General features: G+C 38.4%; 1 protein-coding gene across 4 annotated transcripts in view; it reads left to right on the forward strand.

Moving 5' to 3' along the window:
- The window catches only part of DTNA (dystrobrevin alpha), a 131539-nt gene that overhangs the window by 57312 nt on the left and 56530 nt on the right, over nt 1-17697 (forward strand). For all 4 annotated transcript variants that reach the window (XR_014492262.1, XR_014492263.1, XM_083360757.1 and 1 more), the window contains exons 4-6: nt 11494-11707; nt 14564-14649; nt 16710-16864. Coding sequence is in view for 2 of the 4 variants with exons in the window: in XM_083360757.1 (XP_083216883.1) it covers nt 11494-11707; nt 14564-14649; nt 16710-16864 (455 nt within the window). In the remaining 2 variants the exon portion in view is untranslated. The remainder of the gene's footprint in view (nt 1-11493; nt 11708-14563; nt 14650-16709; nt 16865-17697) is intronic.

Raw genomic sequence — 17697 nt, forward strand, 5'->3', positions numbered from 1 at the left:
CATACCATAATTAAAATTATACAAGAAAGCATTATTATACAGCTGGAGAGCTACAGTATCACCAGACTTGCTGAATTTTACTCAGTATGCTATGTGATTATTCTATAGTGACAACTATAGAAAGAGCAAAGATAGCTGATTTGCTGAGATGAGAACAAACAGTTGATGGTCAGAAGCTTTAAATATAAAGTCAGGCTGATTATTCTTTCATTAAAGCAGCCAAATTGAGAGTTCATATCCTTGATGCTGTTTAATTTGGAATTTTGGAGTTAAATGTGTTCCTTTACTCTTCACTTTTCTAGAACTATATTGTCATGGTTCCGACAGATGAAACTCTTTAAAATAACTTTGAGGCATTGTTTACCTTAAAGAATCTTTTATTCAAGAAACAGAGTATTGGCACTACATAGTTAAAACCAGAAACGGAATTCCTCCCCATGGGCACAAAGTAGCAAAACACAATTCCCTCCTTCAATTAACAGTCATAAATCACATTCCCCAATTAGCTTGAAGCACGGGCTTTCTCCCCAGCTCTCCAGCCTGCCAAATCTTTATCAGCTCTGGGCTGAGTTATTGTTGTTACGACTAACTGGACTCTCATCCACATCCCAGCATCACCTAACTCTAAAAGCGAAAGAGAAAAGATGGCTATTTATGGGAAATAGAATAGTGCTGTGGTGACTATGAAGGAAACCTGTTCACTTCCATGCCTTTAGTTCTTTTTTTCCTTCATTATATTTGTGGTCAGTCACATTGATAGGCATGGGAATCAAATTCCACACAAAGTTGCCAAGGCTAAAAAATACATTGATCTAATGTTTTGTTTGATTCCTGTAAAACATTTTTGGCTTGAATTTGCCATTCATTTTCAGAACCTCTAAGAGCAAACTAGATTGCACATAAAAACCCATCTATGTGCATTCCTACTCAATCTAATTCCTGCGATGCTCCTGTGGATTGTAAATACATAAATGTCAGCATACATATGATGCTTTAAATTCCTTTTAATTTCACTGTTAATACTGTATTTATTGATAAGATATTTTTATGTTAATTTAAGTGGTTCCTGTTTCTGTAGCTTGCTACTATCATTCATCCTGAATATTTGAAAATGCAGTATTTAATTTTGCTGAAGTGTTAATGTAGCCCTAAGACCGGGTTTTAATATTATTCAGTGCATAAAATAGAAGCAGAGAAAACATGTCTGACTTAAAGCAATTTATCTCCAGGCTTAAAAGATGTGGTACTACTTAAATTTTAAAAGCTCTGGTAACTCAGACCTAACCATGTTTACTTTAACACTTAACTGATTTTAAAAAGTCTTGTTTACACCTAAAAATGAAGAAAGAAATATTATAGCTATTCTTCATATCTATCTTTTTAAAAGCATTGGTGCTTGGATTTAAAGAAGATGCAAGAAGACCTCAGATATCCCAGTTGCAAAATGGTGCATTGGCTATAAAATCTCTGACCACTGCTGTCATAACAAGTCCTCTATACCCTTAGAAATACAGCTGATTGTTTGGTCTCATTGGAACAAGTAGGGGTTTGGGTTAAACTGGTTTGCCTTTCAGAGCAGATTTCCCTCCTCTTTACCTTAGAGCAGGGGTGTCAAACCGCATCAGCATTGCAGTTGCCCTCAAGGGGCCGGGTGGGTATGGCCATGGTGGGCGTGGCCTACTGGGTGGGCGTGTCTAGAGTGTGTATGGCCTACTGGGTGGGCGTGGCCAGCTCTACATCGTTGGCATCAAGGGTGCCTATGGGGGCCTGGGCAGGAGTGGGACAGATCTGAGGGTCTCTGGCAGAAGGAGGGTCTCTGGGCCAGGGCCAAGGCAGAGGGGGCCGTTCCCTCACTGTTTCCAGGATGGCTTCGTGGGCCACATGAAACCACTTCGCGGGCCGCATCTGGCCCCCGGGCCTTGTGTTTGACATGTCTGCCTTAGAGACTCACAGCCAGGAATATCTGCTGTACAGCTGTATTTCTTTGCCTGAATATCCACTTTTTGGTTTCTTGTATGATTCAAAAGTTTCTAGCACTATTTGTGAAAGTTCACATTTTGGTTGTACCACTGTTTGAATCACCTTCTTTTATCTGCTTGAAAACATCGTATGATCTGCAATGACCTCTGGTCTTTATGCCTTCTCCCAGCTGGCTTCTCTGACTTTGTACTGTTTTTCCTGCTACTAAATTCCTTCCAGTGCCCCTCCAGTCAACAATCAATTATTCCCCAACAACTAACCTAGGCTTCTAGAACTAGGTTGGAAAAATCCAGCAAACCTCTTTATTCTTATCCAGGGGCCATCGGATTTTTGCTGCCTAGATCTGGTAGCTATAACTAACCTTTTATCTTAGACAAGCCAAAGGCAATCATTTCAAATTTAGTAACTGGAGAGTTTTGTTTGGATTTTCCAGCCACAAATCATATTTGTTCATCAGTCCCAGTTATGTCAGCTTGACCCATATATAAACAAAGGCAGGTTATCCCACTAGTTATTTTCAAGCTGTTGTCTTAAAGCCTCCTTCCTCTAGCAACTATAATAAGGGTAACAAAATAGTAGAGTCAAGCTTTATGGCTATGTTATAATTTCATTTCAAATTACCTATAGAAACATTACAAAGGTAAATAAACAGGTAACAGATATAACTTTTCAAAGTATTGAACTTGCACTATGGAAACAGGCCTTAGTACAGATTATTACAAAAGTAGGAATAAAAGATTCGTGGCAAGGAAGATTACTTCCATTGTATAATTCAATTGTATCTTTCAAAAGTAACATAGATTGGCTAGATTTACTAAGAGAGCCAATTTGGTCTATTGGTTAAAGTGCTGGATTAGGAGCAGAGAAACATGAATTCTAGTTCTACCGTGGGCACAAAAATTAGATTAGTGAGTTTGGGCCACTCTCACTTTCTTTTAATCTAATAATAAGGCAATAACAAACCACCTCTGAAAAAGTTGTCAATGTATTTGTATTAAGAGAGACATAGAATGATAGCTGGAAAAGCCATTTACCCATTGAACTACTAGCCCCTGCTTAGTGCAGGAGTCACAAGTTAAAACATCCCACACATAAAGCAGTTTTAACATCTGCGTGAAGCCACCCAATAAAAGATATATTTTTATTAATTAGATAATTGAAAAACTTCTGTTACTATTAGGATTTTTTTAAAGAAAAAATAGTTTAATATTCAGTAGGAATCATTCTTGTTAGATCTGTTCCATGTTCTGCAGTCTAGAATGAGGTAAACTCATTCTTGGTCTCCTGCATATCATCATATCCAACTTTTCAGTCTCTCTTCAAGGAATATCCAGCTTCTTCAGTCTCTTTTCATAGATCTTGATTTCTGGTCCCTGATTTATCTTCATAACCCTTTTCTGAACTTGTCCCAACATCTTTGAATCCTTAAAGTTTGGTGCCCAGAACTTAACATAGTATTCAAGATAGGCTCCAAAGTCCCTTCTGTTATTCTGTTATATGTGGATATAAAGTCTTGGGAAGCTAGGAAAGGTTCAGATGCCAATCAACAACTTTTGCTTAGAGCTACCACATAACTAGGGAGCAACAAGAAACAAAAAAACCCTTCTATTGTTGGTCTAAATGAAAAGTTGCTTTTTGCCCTAGAACCTAATACAAGAAACTTATCACTGGATGCATCTGTAGCAAGAAGAGGGGAGAGTGGGTCAAAAAAGATGAGAGCCAGGATCATTCAATCAAAGCTGTGCCCTATTTTGTGTGCAACTCATAACAAAAAGGGACCAAGACTTCAGCTACATAGTCACTGATGCCATCTTAAATTTGCCCCCTCTACATATGCCCTTGGACATCTTTTGTATATATGATCCTGGTAATCTTTATAATCCTGTAGAGTAGGCAAGTTTAATGTTACAAATGATTCTTGGTGATGTAATGTAATAGAAATAGGATAAATGCATGCCTTATGCATACTTCTCAATGAAATGTTTTTTGTTTCTTCTTTTAGCTCATAATTTGTAAGTCAGGGCAGTGAAAAATGGTATCACTAGCTAGGTAATCAAACCTTTGCAATGTTCATTTAGATACACAGATATAAATTAGTTTTAGGAAACAGCAGAAATCTTTATTTCTATTAATTTGTTAGAAAGCTAATGTGGTTAATGTGTAAGAATACAAATATATGCTGTTTTCTAAAATATGCCCACTGCCATCTAGTGGTTAGTAATTGGTCTTTTTCCATTAGAAATAGAATCTGTATTACCTCATCTTCAGGAAGTGATATAAAATTTATTATCTACAATTCTGGGCTCCCCTTTTCATATGAAATTTCAAGCTATTTCTACTTAATTATAGCTTTAACTATCACTATTTCCTTAGCAAGCCTAGCTATTCTGTTCATTTTGACAGAGACAGTGTATTCAGTTTCTTTATACTGCATTCTTTATATCTCTTTAGCTTTGATGTAAAACTGGTTTGCAACTTCCTGGTCTCTCCTAGTTCTACTGTCCCTTTTGGCTACCCTTTGAGTAGCCAAAATTCCATGTTGATATTTCTTTCTGTAATAAGGAAACCATTTTTAATCAAGGTATCTTCAGTGTAGGAAACAATGATAGATGTTACATAAACAGATGGACAGACAAATCAGAGAGACACCAGTGAAAACTACTTTTCCGAAAAGTAGTAGACCCTTGGCCTGAAGTATGGGGATAAATTAGGTTGCTATATTACTAAAGTTAAACAAATCTTAGTCGAGTTAAGCTGTGGGTAACAGAGGGAAAATTCCTTTAGCTATTTGAAGAAAAAACATAGCAAGTTGTTATTGCACATTAATAATGCAATAATAATAATAATAATTTAGCTCCTCTGCTTTTCCCTGTCATGCTGAAATACTCTTTTAATAGTTTTATCTTTGTAATATTTCTACAGCTTCTGACAGACAGACAGCTTTGGAGATATTTTAAATAGCCATCAATTGGTTCTTCTAGTACTTTTCTGTGTACTGCTTTATTGTTTTGTCCTTGAAGATTTTGCTGCAGTTGAGAGAACTATAATAGATATATAAAATATGATTACAACAATATATCATTTGTAGATGCATGTGCAACTTTTATTTAGCACACAGCCAATAATCTGGTATTGTTATCTCACCTTCTTATATATGTCGATTGGTGGCCCCCAGGGGGAGGTCCTTCTCTGTGGGCGCCCCGGAGCTATGGAATCGGTTACCGGTTGAGCTCCGGATGGCACCCGACCTTCGCTCCTTCCATCGCGATCTAAAGACATTCTTATTTGAACAAGCCGGCCTGGCCTGATGGGGGATGGGTGGGGTTTTTTATTGTTATTTTAATATTTGTATTCACTGTTTTTAGTTGGGCATATGTTTAATTCCTTTTAACTTTTGTATTTTTGTATTTTTTATATATATGCCCTGTTCACCGCCCTGAGTCCTCCGGGAGAAGGGCGGTATATAAATAAAATTAAAAAAAAATACATAAGCAAAGAAAAAAAGATTTCAAAAAAATAAAACCAAAAACAGATAAGGCAGAAAGGACATTAAAAAAAGACAAAAGATATGCACTCGTACAAAACAGCTCAGTTTTTAAACACAACATTAAACATGATCGTATTAAAGATTTGATTGACTGAACATTAAACACTGACCACACAGAATAATATTGATCAGTTTTTCCATTGCATTAAAAAAGGTCCATTCACAAGCAGAGAGTAAACATATATCACCAGTCCAAGATCATAAATCTGGCATGACACCACAGTAATTGCTTTAAAATATATTATTTTTCCTAAAGCCACCTTAACAAACTTAAAACAAAATAACTGAGGGCCAAGATGTATCACATGCATATCCTTTCACCTTTTTATAGAGCATAATGAAGATGATTGGCAATTAAATTATTTTTCCTCTATTTTTTATTAGTCGAAAAAAGGACAAGAAGAATGGCTTTGTTTTGGATTCAGCCACTCACACAAAGCCAAATCTCATTAGTTATGTGGCATCACAAAACCAAACTGAGGTGAAGCCAGTCCTTCCTGTCCCTATATGTACCGTATGAGTGCAAAGTGGAGAAAGAAATTTAATAGTACCGAGCTTCATAGACAATAAAATTGCTGGACGTTATTCCCTCATGATACCCATACTGCTTCTCATAAAATATTAGGCCCTTAAAATCTGTACAAAGAGGAAAGCATTATGGCTCAGTTCTAATTTCAACTAGCTTTTCCATTTGTATTTTCCAAACTTTGCTACCATCAGCTTGTCCCCATTAAGCCTGTGCAAAAGGTTCGTGTGAGAAATAACTGGTTTTAAGTGAAAGAAATTATAATCTAAAATCAAATTACACCTGAAAAAATATTTGGATACTTTTAAAAATATTTCTGTAAAAAAAATCTTAATCATAATTTTATGTCAGGTGTATTGCACTGCAACCTATACACAAGAATCTGATCTATTAATGGTCCAGGCCAGCTGACTCAGGAATTCTGGGAGTTGAAGTCCATGAGTCATAAAAGAGCCAAGGTTGCCTACCCCTGGTCCAGGCAAATTGGCAAGGGACTTCAAGGGAAGCTGGACTGAGGCCTCTTTTGGAGGCACAGGGATTCCAGACTTATGGTGCATGTGACCCCATCCTTGGGCTCAGCCTTGTCATCCACTACATTTTATGAGATACAATATTTCTTGCAATTGATGGCCATATGCCTAGGACAAAAGGGTGGAGGACAAAAGAAATTTTTCTATCAGTGCCAGGATTCCTAACTCAGAGCATACAAAGAGACCAGAATTTTAATCTTCTTTGGAATAGTTTTTAGCAATTAAAATTTGGAATATGTATTTGATAAACAATTAAAATAACTGGGTTTTCACTCCATATCAGCTGACTTGACTACCTGGTGGGAGCAGAATTTTTTTTAAATTTATTTTAATTCCATTTATATCCCGCCCTTCTCCGAAGACTCAGGGCGGCTTACAAGCTTAGCAGTAAGCCCACCAGTAAGCAGAAATGGCCCACCTCTGTTTACCATGTTAGTACAATCTAGTATCCTATCAGGCAGTGGCTTACTAAGATCAAAGGAAAGCTAGTTTACGTTGGGGTTGTTTTTTCCTAGTAGCAAGATCTCATAATGAAGGTTCCTCTGACATTTGATATGAAGAAATGGCTCTGTCTTAGTTGTCCATGATCACGTGCTTTGTAGCTGAACTATCTCCATTCTTATCTTAATTGCAATTAATGGAAGAATTTCACACATGATGTCCTAGAAGCAAAAAATAACAGGAGGAGCCAATATAAAAACTGAAATTTCATTTCATTTCAATATAATTATCAGGTGCCCAAAGCACCTGAAAGGAGGACAAGAAGCAACGGATGGAAACTAATCAAGGAGAGAAGCAACCTAGAACTAAGAAGAAATTTCCTGACAGAACAATTAATCAGTGGAACAACTTGCTGTCAGAGTCCTTACCAACCCCAGGTTCCAGACAGAAAACAAGTTGGAGAATTCACAGGTGGCTGGCAACAGAAAAGGAACGTTCTGGCCTGCATTTAATCACACAACCGCAAACAAAGTTAGCACTGGGAGCAATCCCCTCACAGCGCCTTACATGCATTCCCCACCTAGCTCTACCCCCCACCCCCCTAACCAGCATACAGTGTTTGAAGGGATAAGAGCATTGATGCAGAATGCAGGCCTCCGGCTCCCAGCTCTGTTCGGCCATTCGGGCCATACTGCCAGTGACTGGCCTCCCGATGACGTTCCTGTGCCGATCAGCTGCTCGTCAGACGCGCAGCATGCCTCCAGGTCCCCAACGCCTCCCCAACGCCAAACAGCTATCCTGCAAACTGGCTGCGGAGCTGACCAGCTGGTTGTCGGTGACCGCATGCTCCACCAGTCCAGGCAAGGCCGTCGCTGGTGTCATCTCCGTTGCTGTCCTCCCCGTGCTGAAAAGCTGTCCAGCGGGCCGGCCATGAAACCACTCAGCTGTTCGGCGGCATATGGGTAAGACCACCTCTGGCCTTCTCCCAGGCGTTGTCCTCATCTCCCTCTTCCCACCCTTCAATGTTGAGCCCACAGGGCTTGACAGGCAACCCCCTCTACAAAGGCTCCACCTGGAAGGCAAGGAGAAATGTATGATTAATCATATGCCGTGGTGGATGATTCAGACAACCCCCCTCCTGGCTTACTGGGATACCGTTGGTGGAATATCTGCAACAACTGGGGGGATTGGATGTCTGCTTCCCACACCCAGGATGTCTCTGTAACAGGGTACCCCTTCCACAGTACCAGGTACTACAACCAACTCCGTCGGATACGGGAGTCTAACACCTCTTGAATCTCATAATGGTACCCGGTATCAATTTCACAGACCTAAATGAGGGCCTCTCCACTGGCTTCAATAGGCTGCAATGGAAGACCCGGTGTACCTTTCCCAGAAGCCGGGGTAGCTGTAGCCACACAATGACTGAGTTAATAACTTGCGTAATCTGGAACGGGCTTATGAATTTTGGCCCTAGCTTTTTGCGGGGTAATTTCAGGCGCAGCTACTTAGTTGAGAGGTATACCATATCCCCCACCCGAAAAGGCTTTGGGGGCATCCTTTTTTTGTCTGCCTGCACCTTTGAGGCCTCCTCTGCCCTTAGTAAAGCTTTCTTCACATTCTCCCCAAACCCACCAATGTGAGTTATCCAATCCTGGGGTTGACAGAGGGAAGGGTCCCCCTGCAAACACTCAGGAATAGGGACAAATTCCATCCCATGTACCACCCGGAAGAGGGCGAATCCGGTGCTGCTGTGAAACGCATTATTATATGCCACTTCGGCGAACGATAACAGGTCAACCCAGTCCATCTGTTGGTAAGAGCCATAGAACCGCAGATACTGTTCTACCATTGTGTTGGCCCGTTCGGCCGCCTCATTGGTACTGGGATGAAAAGCCGAGCTGAATCCTTGGGACAATCCGATGGAACGGACGAACTCATGCCAAAACCGAGCTGTGAAATGCACCCCCCAATCTGATATGATCCGTCAGAGCACCCCGTGCAGACAGTACACCTGTGTGATGAATAGTTTGGCCAGCTTATGGGCAGACGGAACCCCTTACACAGAACAAACTGGGCCTGCTTAGAAAAGAGGTTGATTACTGTACAGATAACTGTGCAACCATGGCTCTCTGGTAGCTCCATGATGAAGTCCATGGCTATATCCTCCCATGGCTGGGTCGGGTTCACCACCTTTTGCAACAACCCTGGCAGCCTCCCTGTACAGGGCTTTGTGGTGGCGCACACAGGGCAGCCCCGTACATATGCCTCTATATCCCTAGCCACCAGAATTCGCGTCTTACCAGGTGTAGGGTTTTGAGAAACCCAAAGTGACCATCATGTTTCACATTGTGGCACCTCTGTAATACCTTAGGCCGTATTGCCTGTGGGACGTAGAGCTTATCGCCCTTCCAAGCCAACCCCTCCCTCTTAGTCAGCGGGGCCTGATGTCCCAGCAGCCAGGGATTGTCTTGGTTCACTCTGCGTAGCTCCTGGACCAGGTCATCTGCCAGTTTCTGTGCAACCACCTTAGGGCCGACTGCCTGAAAGGAGGCATAATGGCCTGTACCACCTCCCCCCGCCTGCTATTATATTGGGGCATACGTGACAGTGCATCCGCTAAGAAGTTCTTATCCCTGGCACATATTTCAATTGGAAGCGAAATCGTTAGAAATATTGTGCTCATCGTATATGTTTTGGGGACAGGAGCCGCAGTGTCTGCAAGGCCTCAAAATTCTTATGGTCTGTCCAAACCTCGAACGGCTCTTTGGCTCCCTCCAAAAAGTGTCGCCAAGTCAACAATGCCCACCATACTGCGAACGCCTCTTTCCCCCATATTGCCCACGCCCATTCTGTGTCCGTCAGCTTACAGGAGATGAAAGCACAGGGCTGTAGTGTCCTTTATCTGTTCTTCTGGAGCAGAACCACCCCAACTGCAACATCGCTAGCATCAGCTTGGACGACGTTGCAGTCGGGGCAGTTCTGCTCCTGAAGAACAGGGGACACTACAGCCCTGTGCTTACACCTCCTTCTGTCTGGAACCAGGGGTTTATTGGGACTCTGGCAGAAAGTTAGCGCTGGGAGCAATCCTCTCCCAGCGCCGTACATGCATTCTCCACCTAGCTCCACCCCCCACCCATCTAACCATCATCTGGTGTTTGAAGGGGTAAGAGCATTGATGCAGAATGCAGGCCTCCAGCTTCCAGCTCTGTTCGGCCATTCAGGCCACGCTGCCGGTGCCTGGCCTCTCAATAACATTCCCGTGTCAGTCAGCTGCTTGTCAGACACACAGCATGCCTCCAGGTCCCCAATGTCTCCCCAACACCAAACAGCTATCCGGTAAACTGGCCGCGGAGCTGCCCAGCTGGTTGGCAGCGACTGCATGCTCCACCAGTCCAGGCAAGGCTGTCGCTGGCATCGTCTCCATCGCTGGCCTCCTCCTTGATGCCTCCCCGTGCCGAACAGCTGTCCGGTGGGCCAGCCATGGAACCACTCAGCTGTTCAGCGGCATACGGGTAAGACTGCCGCTGGCCTTCTCCCAGGCGTCCTCATCTCCCTCCCTCTACCCTTCAATGTCAAGCCCACGGGGCTTGACATTTGGCTCCAAACATTGTGAATGCTCCAATACTGGAAGTTTTTAAGAAGAGATTGGACAACCATTTGTTTGAAATGGCATAGGGTTTCCTGCCTGAGCAGGAGGTTGGACTAGAATACCTCCAAGATCCCTTCCAACTCTGTTGTTCTATTCTATTCTATTCTGTTCTGTTCTGTTCTATTCTATTCTATTCTATTCTATTCTATTCTATTCTATTCTATTCTATTCTATTCTAATTAAAAGTAAAAATAATATAATTGCTTCCTAATCATAAAATTTATAAGAGCTCTACATTTTACAGTTATTACTGACTTCAGGCTAATGTTTATAAAGCTGGTATTTATGTTACACTAAATCTGGATATCTCTCAGTAGGATATGTCTAAGAACTAAGTTAAACATTATACAGATAATAAACAATGCAAAATCAGCCTTGAACGGTACGTAGGAGGGAAATCAGAAAATCCAAAACAAGGACATGGTAATCAATCCATCATAAAATAGTAAGCCCAAGAGAACTTCATTAGATCAGAAGAATTCAGGCAGAAGGAATAGCCAAGACCTAGCCAGGAGCAAAAGAGTCTGCATAATGAGTTTCCAGCCACAGGAACAAAACAGAAGCACAAGAACCAAAGGATTCCCATCTTAGTGTAGTTCTATAACTCTATAACTTAGAATTCTGAAGTTTACATATTATAACAAAATAAATCTTAAAAGTTCTTGAGCCATTAATTAAACTTTTGGATGAAGGAGCTATGTAAAGTCTAGCATTTCTTATGGTTTACTGTGAATATATGAGTATTACTTTAAAATGCTGTATCGTGATATATTTTTCCCCAATATACTTAACTATTGTTTTTTTAATTTATACATAGTGCACCTAGTGGACATTTGGAATGTTATAGAAGCATTGCGGGAAAACTCTTTGAACAACCTGGACCCAACTATAGAGCTGAATGTGGCTCGACTTGAAGCTGTGCTTTCCACTATTTTTTATCAACTCAACAAACGTATGCCAACAACCCACCAGATTAATGTCGAACAATCTATCAGTTTATTGCTCAACTTTTTGCTGGCAGCTTTTGATCCGTAAGTCCCTTTAATAATAATGAATGCTGTTTTTCTGTATGTTATAGGAAAACATTAGCTCTTGAGCAAAATACGATTTCAGAAAAATGTTGAACTTATACAAAATTGAAAATTACACATTTCTGTATTCCTTTCAATCTCACTTTCTGCAAAGAATTGGGAAATACACATTCAGGAGTCCTTCTTATAAAAGCATTTGAATAGCCTGACTGACTTCTGTTCCGTGCAAATTATCTATTACTGCATTACTGCTTTAACTGCATTTTATTTTGGAACTGTACTGGTTGGAAGTCAACACAATTAAAGAACATTCTGATGAGTTTATTTATCTTCCCATTTGCCTATCACCCTCTTGTGTCCTCTCCAATATGCATTTGATGGACCTTTCACTTGGCACTTGTGTACTTTCCTGAGCCAGATCAACTAGTACAGCTTAGTCACCATGGAAACAGCTGAGCTGGTGGGGAAGCAACTGTTCCACATGAAGAAGCAGCAGAGGCGCTGTATGTTTGCATCCAAATATCTCCCTTCCCCTCCCCAAAGAGAAATTGTCAGTAGGCTGCAGAAATATGGCCTTCAGGATTTTTGAAAGGCTGTACAGTAAGAGGGCAAAGTCTTTTTAATATATGCAGACCCTGAATTTTTTACTCTAACAGGAGTCAAAAACAGGAAGGAAACTAATTGCAAATGCTTGGACACGTACTTTATTGCTCACTGCCAAGTCACTCTCACAAAATCATAGCTGTGAAAATGAGATCATTATGATATACATTTTTCTGTTGTTCAATAAACCAAGAAAGATGTGAAACTGTTTTTTTAAATAAAGAAGGACATTGAAGTTAAGTCTGTAGAATATGCTTAGTGAATGGTATGTAGGTTTTTCTTAGCTGAATAATTGAACTGGAATGTAAGCGTGTTTCCAGTTTGCTCAAGTATAGCAATTCATTTAATTGTGCAAATTGCAGTACTGAAGTGTCCAGACAGAAGACTTGGAATTTGTAAGAGCTTTCATTAAGGGATTAAAGATAAGGCAAAAGTAGCAAATCAGTTGTAACAATGTAAAATGTCCTAACATTTTTTCATCTAACAATGTTTATAGCAGCATGTGGCCCAAGTGTACATAAGCATATCTACATCCATGCACACATAAACACTTTCAAGCTGAAAGCAGACAGTAAATTTGAGGGGAGGCGCTTTGAATCACTGCACAACTCATCCTTTCCTGATATCAAATTGTGTTTAATCTCAAGTAAATGTTGTAAAATAAAATATTTCATCCCTGGAAATCAAAGATCTAGAGCATTATAGAGGATTTACACTTTTTCATAATTCATCTGTCCCCAAAACACTTACGCTCCTCTTTAGTATCTGATCTCTGCCATAAAACAATGATCAATGTATGCTAGAATTGGAGATATTTATGTCCACCTTGGAAAATTTATAGATGAATTTGCTGCTAAAGCAGAGTCCTGTCCTTCTATAAATCTTTTCTTTGCAAAACAAACACCTCATCTCTAAAATATCCAAGTGCATTTTCATGAAGAAAAGTGCTATACTACTATTAATAAGTATCTACCATCCTAGGCTGAAAAAGATAAGCAGTTCAGATTTGGTTAGAAGTTGGCTGAAAGATCTCAGGCTAGAATTGAAAGTTGAAAAAAAGCTGCTGGAAAAAGACAATGGCCAACTAATTCTGTATGTTGCCAAGAAAACTACATGAATATGTCCATGGAGTCATCAAGGGATCAAATGATACTAAATGAAGACTTATTTCTTATATGTGAATTTAAAAAATATCTGAAGTCCACAATGGGAAATGCTTTGAATAGAACTAACCTAACTGCTACAAAGAAATGCATAAGTTTTGAGGTTCTCAAGAAGTTTTCATTGGGCAGTATGGTAGAACAAGTAACAATCACAACAAGGGAGAAACTTTCTCACAATTTAGCTAATGTTCTTGTCTCCATATTTCCATTACACATAATTTGATTATTGAATTAAACTCTTGGGGGCTGCACAATACACTGAAGCACAAATCAACCAAACAGATCAGTACAACATACTGAGTCCTAAAAAATGTAATCAAAGGTAGCATCAACAAAGCCTTTCATATTGTATAGAAGTGTCTCAAGGTCTTTACTTCATCTGCCAAAGTGTTTTGCATAAAAGCACTTTTGACGTCTACAGTTTAGATTCAAACTGAAGATGCCAATTTCCAGACTGAATTAATTTAACTGTTTGTTGATCTCATGCTATGGTATGCATAGAAAAGTAGCAGTGGCTAATTTCTCAGTTCTGAAATCATAAAGCCCAAGTTTAACTTGAAAATGGCCCTTGCCATCAGCATAATACTTCATAGCAAATCATATACATTAAAAAAAGAATCAAGGATAGAAGAAGAATTAATTCGGTGTTTATTTCTTAAATTCAAAATTGAACTAAAATATAATGATCTTTCAGCATATTTTGCAATTTTGTAATTTGTACACCTTGATTTTTTAAAAAAGTTTACAGTGTATATATTAGACAAAAATGCATACATGAATAAAAATATAAAAATCCATTCTATTATGGGAAAATACTTGCATATGTATTAATTTTGCATAGATTGTAGAAATATTCACAAATTAATGCAAATAATATCGAGGGAAAAATGAAACTGGAAAAACAAGAAATGGAGAAAATCAAGAATTGACAGAGTCAAGAATCTCCATTTTTACTTAGAAGGCAAATTGTTCCAAATTCTCAATTAGTTATGGATCGTAGCCTCAGATTTGAAAAAAAATGCAAGCCTAAGATATTTATGTTATGTTATTCAACAACTATGCAAAGATTATTTTATGTTTTATGTTTTAGAGAAGGACATGGGAAAATATCTGTGTTTGCTGTCAAAATGGCCTTGGCAACACTTTGTGGAGGAAAGATTATGGATAAATTAAGATGTAAGTCTATGAATTTTAATAAAATAGTTTGTAAGAATTAGGAAACAATATGTGTTTGGTTTTTAATACTGTATAATAACGTTAACCAAATCAGCAAAAATATTCTTGAGCAAATTTGCATCAGGACTTCATAGAAAATTAACAACAACAAAAGTATTGTTAATGTTGTTAATGTCTGTCATCTGGGCTAGATATATGTGACTTCTTTTTAGAATTTTTGAATTAAAAATAATCATGTTGCAATTGATCAAATAAATTATGTGTCCAGTAAAATGCATAATTTGCCGTTTATTTTCCTGACTAGTTTTTATAATGTTAAAAAAAATGCAAAAATACTATAAAATTTGCATAATAGGATCACTCCCCACACCCACCCCAGTGTTTGAGGAGTAAAAAATACCTCCTTGGTTACTCAGCATGGCTCAGATGAGCAAAGATTCCCCAGCTTATGCAATGTCATAACATTTTATTGTCCATCAAACTAATATTTGATAAAAAGATAAAAAGTTGAGGACTCTATATTAATTACCTATAAAATATTTGTTAAATGTTTTATAGCAGGTGTCCCCAACTCTCAGTCCGCAGACCGCTACCAGTCTGTGGCCTGTTGGAAACCAGCCTGTGCAAACTGTGCAAAGCTACATTTGTGCATGTGTGGGATTAGGTTACATGCATGAAACCGTTCTCTCCCCCCTCCACTGCTGCCCTCTGCCGCTGCCAGTCCACACAGCTGAAAAGATTGGGAACTGCTGTTTTATAGGACTGATTTTTGTTTAGTCCAAAAGCAAAAAGAAAAGCAATCAGCAACACCTTTGAAAAATAGGCCAATTTGGTTATTAGCTTAATCAAATTTGCTTAATCAGGTTGCAATTCCAATTAAAATACTGCTTTTAAATAACAAATTCAGTAAAACATTCTGAAACAGAGTACACAAGCATAATATAATGACTGATATAGAATCACACTATATAAAACATTGCATATTTTATTTTTAAAACTAGTTCTCTAATATCAAATATATATAACCCGTCACCTGTGTATTTACTCATTAATTCTATATTTAAACAGGACCTTATTTGCTCTGACCAGATCAAGAAACTCAGAATATATCCAGCAGATGTAGTGAGTCAGTTTAAACACCCTTGGGATAAACACATGTCCATCATCTGATAAAATTTTAAAAATAAAACAAAAATAAATAATATAATAATAATTAAAATAATAAATACATTTTAAAAAACAAAAAACAAACTCAAAGGTAGATTGGATGGACCACTAGGCCTTTTTTGCCATTGGTTTTCTGTGTTTTCATTTTATCAGTCTATAAACAACCATCTTCTGGCTTACTGCTATCATTCTGCAAGCTAAAAAATATTATCATACAGCAGAGCAAGGAACACACAGGCTAAAATGAAAAATGTGTTGTTTAATATTTTGAGAAGACATTGAGACCCAAACTATAGTCACATGCTGCTACATTATGAGAAACAGAAGTAAAATTAAACTACTAAAATAACTGACCCCTGACCACCCACGCACCCCCAAAAAAAGACTGAGATTCCCTGAAGACATCTTCAAGAAGGATCTTAGGGAGAAAAGAGATAACAAGTGTTGAAAGTGGTATTCTGTTTTAGTTATATTAGCCATTTGTTTAAGAATATATGTCTATACTGCTTGTTATACAAATACATCTTGAATTATACAACAAAGGAATAAACATTAGACATTAAGTGCAAAATGGATTTATAATCCATTTCTATTCATGTCTATTTAAAAGTATGCCCTCCCATATCTTTTGATAACATTTCTTTTTGGGAAAAATAAACATTGGCTGCCTCGATCCTTTACTATTTACCCAGTACTTTTAATTGTTCCTAATAAACACAGTCCTATACTTGTATTGAGGTCATCTCTGTAGCAATTTATAGTTCTGTGTGATTTGCCATAGTGATGGCAGTGTGGTGCTACATATTGAGGATGTAAGTCATCACTTAGAATATGTTTGCAGTTTGTAGTTCATAGCTTTTCATTTCAAAGTTTCCACTTTTTTTCTCCATCAGATATATTCTCAATGATTTCAGACACTAGTGGGATAATGGTGTATGGAAAATATGACCTGTTTTTGCGAGAAGTTCTTAAACTGCCCACTGCAGTCTTTGAAGGTCCTTCTTTTGGTTATACAGAACAATCTGCAAAGTCTTGTTTTTCTCAACAGGTAAATAAAATGTTATTTATGATTTCTTGCTTTTCATCATACTCATACTGGTATACAGTGTCAAAATCCAATTGTATTTTACTTAATTTTAAATAGGATCAATCTTCTGCACTTGCAATCCAGAATGGTAGTGTAATAGAATTTCATATAGGTATGGCATGGAATATATGTAAATGATCTCCCTATTTAAGATAAAATATCCTAAAATGGACCTGTGAGATGCTGTGAATTTGATGAAAGCCACAGAATGAGTTTGATTATCTTCTCTCGTGCTGGATAGGAAAAATGTATGTACATGAATAATTGGATAAGAAAAATGAACTCCCTATCCCTTCTTCCTTTTTTCTTCTTGCCTTAAGGAAATCTAGAATTCTGTAGCCTTATTTGCAACCAAATTATTTGATATCTCATCTTGATATTATTCTCAGATAAATATTGTTGGTGAAATGATACGATATCACATTCTGAAATATTAAAGTATTATCTCCATAGAGATAGCCAATATTGTGGCCATCAGAGAAGATTCAAAACTACTCAGTAAAACTGTGTTTTTCTATTTCTTACATCTTAATATACCCATTTTATATACATCCTTTTTCCCTTTTCAGTCACCTCTGATCCCACCATATCTTCTCAATACAATAGAGAAGGCACATTCAGAAGGAAGTAGCAATTATTTTTGTGTCCTTTATAGTAGGATGATGGAGCAGGAACAGAATCTCTGAGAAGTACTCAATTCAAGTGTTGAAAAGAAAAAGAATGCTGCTATTATATACCATGAGGGAATTCATAACAGTAATTGAATTATTTCTTTGATCAGTTAGGTGGTTTAT

Source organism: Vipera ursinii, assembly GCF_947247035.1.
Source record: "Vipera ursinii genome assembly, chromosome: 3".
NCBI lineage: Eukaryota > Metazoa > Chordata > Lepidosauria > Squamata > Viperidae > Vipera > Vipera ursinii.